The sequence below is a fragment of the Amblyomma maculatum genome, chromosome 11 (assembly GCF_055883805.1).
Source record: "Amblyomma maculatum isolate TAMU_Amacu chromosome 11, ASM5588380v1, whole genome shotgun sequence".
In the NCBI taxonomy this organism is placed as follows: Eukaryota; Metazoa; Arthropoda; class Arachnida; order Ixodida; family Ixodidae; genus Amblyomma; species Amblyomma maculatum.
The window spans coordinates 58,902,374-58,910,269 of record NC_139354.1 but is presented as its reverse complement, the minus strand read 5'-3'; the positions used below and the strand labels follow the sequence as shown (position 1 = coordinate 58,910,269).

The 7,896-nt window shown below is 41.6% G+C and overlaps 1 protein-coding gene across 1 annotated transcript; it reads right to left on the bottom strand.

Moving 5' to 3' along the window:
• Positions 1 to 6,592: 6,592 nt before the first annotated feature.
• Positions 6,593 to 7,480, bottom strand: LOC146173893 (uncharacterized). The gene has a single exon (XM_084585291.1). The coding sequence runs from the start codon at positions 7,475 to 7,477 to the stop codon at positions 6,593 to 6,595; it is 885 nt and encodes a 294-aa protein (XP_084441417.1). The 5' UTR covers positions 7,478 to 7,480.
• Positions 7,481 to 7,896: the final 416 nt, after the last annotated feature.

Below are 7,896 nucleotides of genomic sequence, written 5' to 3'. Positions count from 1 at the left end.
CCCCAGTACTATTCACAGCTTGTTTAGAGGAAGTATTCAGAGACTTGGAATGGGAGCAGTTAGGGATAAGGGTAGATGGAGAATACCTCAGTAATCTGCGATTTGCTGATGACATTGCCTTGCTAAGCAACTCGGGGGATGAACTGCAAATAATGATTGATGACCTAGATAGAAAAAGTAGAAAGGTAGGCTTGAAAATCAATATGCAGAAGACTAAGGTAATGTTCAACAGCCTCGGGAAGGAACAGCAGTTTACATTAGGTAGCGAAATACTGGAAGTAGTAGGCGAATATGTCTACTTAGGACAGGTAGTAACCGCAGATCCGGACCATGAAAAGGAAATAACAAGAAGAATAAGATTGGGATGGTGCGCATTTGGCAAGCACTCGCAGATTATGACTAGCAGCTTACCGGTATCGCTCAAGAGGAAAGTATACAACAGTTGCATCTTGCCTGTACTCACCTATGGGGCTGAAACGTGGAGGCTAACCAAGAGAGTTCTACTTAAGTTGAGGACAACCCAGAGGGCTATGGAACGAAAAATGGTAGGGGTAACATTAAGAGATAGAAAGCGTGCAGAGTGGGTCAGAGAAATAACTCAAGTTACCGACATTCTAGTGGAAATTATGAAGAAGAAATGGACATGGGCAGGACATGTAGGGCGAAGAGAGGATAACCGATGGTCGCTGAGGGTAACAAACTGGATTCCAAGGGAAGGAAAGCGTAGCAGGGGGCGGCAGAAAGTTAGGTGGGCGGAGGAGATTAAGAAGTTCGCAGGGGTCAAGTGGATGCAGCTAGCACAGAACCGGGTTAAGTGGAGAAATATGGGAGAGGCCTTCGCCCTGCAGTGGGTATAATCAGGCTGATGATGATGATGATACTGAGGTAATGTCCAGCAGTCTCTATAGGGAACAGCAATCTGCAAAGAGTAGCAAAACACAGGAAATCGTAGATGAATATGTCTACTTAGGACGGGTAGTAAATGCACATCCGGATCATAAAAGGAAAATAACTAGAATAGATTGAGATAGAGCGAATTTGGCAACTATTTGCAGATTATGAGCTGGTATGCCTCAAGAGGAACATTTGCATCTACCTTTACTTCTGTGACGCTGAAACGGGGAGGCTATCGAAAAGGGTTCTGCTTAAGTTGAGGACAATAAAGAGGACTGGTGCGTTCATAGGGAAACATTGCACTTTCTGTACAGTGCGCAATATCTGCGGTCAGTAAATGTTACGCCATACACTGCAATCATTGTTAAACTCACTAGAAAGTCAATATACACCTATCTCTTTTTTTATATAGGCTTATTGTCGATTTTTTTTTAGGGGGGGGGGGGGGGGCTTTGCTTTTCACTGACGCTTTGAATGTTAAACCAATTTTATTTCCTTGTAATTACCTTATTATTACAAATGAATTATTGCAGCATTCTATTGTTGATTTTTTTACCTGCATGTATTTCTGGCATTGGACGTTCACCAATGCTTTTCCATTACTGTATCTTTGCCTTCGCTTTACTGTTTGTCGTGACGTTTCTGTATGGGCACAGACCCCGTTAAGCCCGATTCATTTCGATGCTTGTACTCCCGTCATCATGTATCTGTAATGGATTTAAATAAACTTGAATTGCGTTGACCTTGACAATGGAACGCAAAATGGTAGGTGGAACGTTAAGCGATAGGGAGCCTGTAGAGTGGTTCAGATATCCAGGCTTCTGTTAATGAGATTGTAGAAGAATTAAAGAAGTAACTTACATAGTGGGGGCATGCAGTGCGAAAAGAGGACTACGAATGGTCTCTTCAGGTAATAAATCGGATTTCTAGGGAGCCAAAGAGTAACACGAGTAGCAGCAAATTAGGTGGGCATATAAGGTTAAGAAGTTTACAGGGGTGAAGTGGATGTAGGTACCTCAGGACCGAGATACTTGATTAAATTTGGGAGAGGCCTTCACCCTGTAATAATATCGTCCTGCTGGTAACGATTCCAACGTGCAAGAATATAGAGCTTAAAATGAAATATTTTACAAAACCTCCCCACTATTTCCTATAGATATTAAAAATTAATATAGCAAAAAGCAGCAATTTTCTAGTCGTTAACCGTTATTATGTAATCAAAAGTGCTGAAAGAAATATTTAACAACTAAAGACAATATTTGTTTATTTGAATCAAGGTTTTTCATTTTTGGTGTTTACAATTTCGGCCATATTTGAAGCTGAGTGAAGAAAAAAATTATCGTTGTTTAAAATGAAGAACTGGACGCGCATATTGCAGCTAAATTGTTTCAGTTAGGCACCTTTCAGCATCGTAGCAAAATGTAGTGCTCAACATTACAGTTTTAACAGCGCGTTTCTTTTCGGGAAAAGCTCGGTATTTTGAATATAGTGCAAAAAGAGTCTTCAGTGCCTTGCCTAAAAGTATATATTGAATTCAAATAACGAATTAATAAAATGTGAACGGCAAAGAATTTGTGCCCATGCAGCAGAGGTTCAAATTTGCAACAATCGTATGTATTAAATCTCCATGTGTTACACTATTATTCTATGTGATGAGTACTGATATCTAGCAAATAAATATATAACTAATAAAATAACTAATTTTCTTATTATTGCAAGCTAAATAAACCGTTACAAAATGTCTTGAGATATTTATTCGTTTAACTGAAGAAAACTTCTGTTGTTTAGAGAAGCATGGCAATGATTGTATTTGTTACCGCTTGCAGTTGTTACATACGATATTCTTCAGCACATAAAACGAATATGGGATAAAATGGGAGGATGGAGGGTTCATTTCAGCAAAATATATACCCAACCGGTCCATGTCCGAAGATTCATTGCTTGAACATCCCGCCGCTCAGTGCTTTTCAGCGCAGCCAATTGCTGTTTCTCTTTGTACGACGGCTAAATATTTCTTCGGACAATGACTAAGGCGAAATATCTAATTTCTCATTACTGCTTGATTATGTACCTATCAACGCGTCCTCCAAGTCGCTTGATAATATACGAAAAACCTTGATACCTCCCACAATAGAGGCCTGTTACGTTCCGAGTAGCTGGTGGCTGTGAACACTAGAAGACGTGAGCATTGTGCTGCGAGCGCGCCAGCAGACCCTCCGCGCCACGGGGTGCCAGCGAGGGCGCGGTGCTCTCATTAGGAAGGAGAGCGTCCTGCTCAGACTTGAAATGTTTATGAGGGTCGCGAAGAGCGACCGTCACCTTCTCCTCTCCCCGCATTGGAACTCACTCCGGGGTGGCCCCGGCTCGGCCACCCACGGACCATCGCTTCCGGGAACCGCGGCTGGGTCACATGACCACGTTATTTATTTATTTATTTATTTATTTATTTATTTATTTATTTATTTATTTATTTATTTATTTATTTATTTCAGTACCCTCAGGGCCCGAGGGCATTACAGAGGGGAGTGGGGTACAATAAAAGAAAAAAAGGAAAAGAACAGCAATCAGTAATAAAACAAATTTGAACAGTAGTATGGTTGAAACACATAAGCAAGTTACAGCAAAATAAGAATACAAATTATTAGCTATTGACATAGACGTATGAGCGAATTGTATAAACACACAAAATATACCACGTGAGCAAAACAAACAATTTTACTAGCAGGCAAGAAACAAAGTTGCTGAAATATACCATCATACACGTAATCAGCAGCACGATTCGGGGGGAAAAAGAGATAAAAAGTTTATAAAAACAGCAGATGAACTAAAAACAGTAAACAAATGGCAGTGTGGGAGAATTCAATGTTCTATGTTAACATCAGATTAGCTAAAGCAGATTTAAACGCTGAATGGTCACTCACTTCAACAACCGATGGGGGAAGGCGATTCCATTGTGCCGATGTGCTGGGGATGAATGAGTTGTAGAAGTGATTTGTTTGGCACGAAGGAATACCAACCTTATGACGGTGATCGATCCGAGCAGACATGTAGCAAGGAGGCGTAATGAATTTTCTCTTAAGGATGGGGTTATTATAGTAGATCTTATGAAATAGACAAAGACGGAACATATTTCTACGTTGAGACAGTAGTGGCAGTGATAAGCTTGATTTCATAGCAGTGACACTAGAATTACGATGATAGTTAGAGAGAATGAAACGGGCCGCACGGTTCTGAATAGATTCGAGTTCATAGATTAGTGTCTCTTGATAAGGGTCCCAGATGGATGAAGCATACTCCAGTTTACTACGAACCAACGATTTGTAAAGGAGCAATTTTACGGAACTGGAGGAAAGACTAAAGTTACGACGTATGTAGCCTAGCATGCGATTAGCGTTGTTGGTTATATGATCTATATGAGCCTACCAGTTAAGATTATGGGAAATAAATACACCTAAATACTTATAACAAGGCACAGACTCAAGGCTACTATTATTAAGAAGGTATGAGGGTAATAAAGTGTTACGACGAGAGACAAGCATATACTTGCATTTGTTAATATTTAGTTCCATGTTCCACCTGTTAGTCCATTCAAGGGCATGATTAATATTGGATTGTAGGAAAGCAACGTCAGAATCACTGTTAATTTCACGGTATATGACACAGTCATCCGCGAAAAGATTTATTGTTGAGCATAAGTTATCAGGTAAGTCATTGATATATATAAGAAAAAGAAGAGGCCCTAGCACAGAGCCTTGTGGCACGCCTGATCCAACTGGAGAAGTGAAGGATGATGTGTTATTAGCAGTGACAAACTGTGAACGATCTGTAAGAAAAGAATGCAGCCACCTGAGAACGTTAGGGTCAAGGTTAAGTTTACTTAGTTTCAGAAAAAGCAGTTGATGAGAGACCTTGTCAAAAGCCTTTGAAAAATCAAGAAATATGCAGTCGACAACGGAACCCCTGTCAAGGAATGAATTTAGATCATGCGTGAAGGTTAAAAGCTGCGTTTCACAAGAAAACAACTTTCGAAACCCATGTTGACTGTCAGTAAAAAAATTATTAGAATCAAGGAATGATGCAAGGTGAGAGTAAATAACATGCTTCATGATTTTACACGGAATGCTTGTTAGTGAGATTGGTCGATAATTATGTGGGGAATGTTTATCTCCGGACTTATGCAACGGAATCACCTTCCCGACCTTCCAGTCCCCCGGTATGCAGGCTGTTTGAAGCGATTGCTGAAATAGGTTAGATAGTATTATTGCGCTGTACACTTTGGTTTTAATCAAGAACTTGGAATTAATATTATCAACGCCACATGATGAAGAAATGTTTTGTTTTTCGATTATTTTTTCAACACCAACAGAATCAAAGACAATAGAATCCATTGGCAAAAAGTCAGCACTGGTATATGCAGGGGTTTCAGAACGCACATATTTAGAAAACGATGAAACGAATACACTGTTAAGGACATTTGCCACTCATTTGGGTGGATTAGCTCGTCACTAGAGTCTTTAAGGCTGATGGATGAAGTGTCGTTTTTGTTAACTAAGCTCCAAAATTGTCTAGTGTTATTGATTAAGAGGGAAGGTAATGTGTCATTGAAAAATACATCCTTGGTGTGCTTGAGTGCAGCTTTATATTCAAGGGCCGCGGCCTGATAAGCAGTCCAACGTTCTTGGGAACCGGTTAGTTTTGCAAAGCGGAAAGTGCGTTTTTTCTTATTGCAAAGCCGTTTTAACGATTGAGTGAACCATGGTGATTGTCGATTAGAGGTGATGACTAAACGTGGAACATATTTTTCAGTGAGCGCAGCAACTTTTTGTTTAAACAAGCTCCAGTTTGTATTCACGCAACGATCGTGAAAGCTTGGTAAGTAATCATCTAGAAAAACAGAGAGTTCGTGGTTAATGGCATCAAAATTAGCATTTTTATAGTCGCGGATACATTTTTTGTGGTTACTTTGATGAGGTACGGTGCAAGATAAAGAAAAATGAAGCAGCAAGTGATCACTTAGCCCTGGTAGGAACGATAAAGGCTGAAAAAGATCGGGCGAAGTAGTAAGAATTAAATCAAGGATGTTAGAAGTAGTCGACATGATCCGAGTTGGCTGCATCACAAGCTGGGACAAGTTGAAGTCACTGCACAAACTCAAAAATCTATCGCCTTCACTGGAAAAAGGATTACAACAAGAATTTACGTCACACCACACAATGTTAGGTAAATTGAAGTCGCCTAGTAAAATGAAGGGACTGTTTGGATACCGCACAGTAATCATATGGATGACATCATGAAGGTCGTCGGCAAAGGTTGGTGAACTGGAAGGCGGACGATAGCAAGTACCCAATATCAATTTCTTGGAGCACGTGCGAATTTCAACCAAGACTAGTTCTAAATCGGTTGTACAATGGATAGGAAAAGACAAAATAGCATCACAGACGGCGATAAGCACGCCTCCACCACACCGAGCACCCCTGTCACATCGATAAATGTTGTAGCGCTTTTGACAGTCAAAGAGTTCACTGCTGTCAACCTTCGCAGACAGCCAGGTTTCAGTAAGGCATACTATGTCGGCATCACAAGCATTGATAACAGAGCAAAGATCGTCGCGTTTTGGAAGTATGCTCCGTATATTTGTGAATAAAAATGAAAGTTGGTTACTGACGGGTAACTTTATTCCACTGCCCCTCGCGTAGTGCTAATCAGTGATGGGCTGAGCGGATGAGGTGGAAGGAATAGATAGTGCATGCATGTCATCAGAAGATTCGACCAGTGCCGTAGAGACACTGGAAAGTACATGCACGCAATCATCAAAGGGATTGTAGGTGTAACACGTTTTGTTTATGTACAATTTATTGAAGCGAAGTTTGAAGGTTAATGGTTGGGTATTGCCAAATTCAACCAGTTTCTTCCTAGCAAGACGAGTAGCGACGGAATAGTCTTCACTAACTCCAATTTTTTCTTCCTTCAGCTTAGAACTAGCGACGAGTATTTTCTGTTTAAGCTTGTAAGACGAAAATTTAGCAATAAGTGGCCTGCATTTATTCGGGGTATACACGCCGAGCCTGTGTGCTCTTTCGACCAGAATTTCGGCGGGTGGAATTTTCAAACAGGACGAAAGCATGCTAACCAGTCTTTCATCTGACTGAGCCCAGGATTCGGATTGTGTGTCTGATAGGCCGTAGAAAATAAAGTTGTCTCGCCGCTGCCTGTCTTCAAACTCAGCCTGCTTAGAGTGCAGTTGAGAGTTTTCAGTTGAAAGACGATCAATCGACTGGCGAAGACGCTGTAGCTCCTCCTCAACTGCCTCAAGGGTGACGGTTTTGCATTCAACCCCTGTTAGCCTTCTTTCTATATCTGCCTGATTTTCTTGAAATTTAGCCTGTGTTTTTTTAAGATCGTCAACAGACTTCATTAAATCATTCTGATCCCTTTCCATTTTTTCAGTCCGCGTGTTCACAGTTTGCAATATTGCAAGTATATCGTCCATTTGCGTAGAACCAGAATCTGACGGAGAGTCCTGCGCCCTCGATCTCGTGTTCGGCGGAGGCCCAGGGTTGAGCTCAACATCACCGGACAACATAAGCAGATGGGTTTTAACATCAAAGCATTCACTGAGCACGGAAAGTAAAACTCCCGGGCGTGGGAACAGCAGCAGACAAACGTTATTCGATTTCTTAGCGTATAGAGGTGTAACAGGACTAACCTGGACGAGGAAGCAGAGCGGGTTAGAAAACCGCATCGTCGTACTGTTCACACGCCCACTAAAGGCGCCGTGATCCCGCCAGCTCTTCATATAGGCAGCAGAGGGTGATGTTGCCGTCGATCCGGATCTTTGAAATGATGGAGGGATGACCGTGAAAATCCGGGTGTCGTGAGGCCAGGCGGATCCAATTCCGTTGTTAAAATGACAGGGCGCCCGCAGGGGGCATCTGTTAAAGCAGATGTTTGCGTGCATTGTGCGACACCACGGACCCCGAGCACCCACGCTTAGCCGTGCGT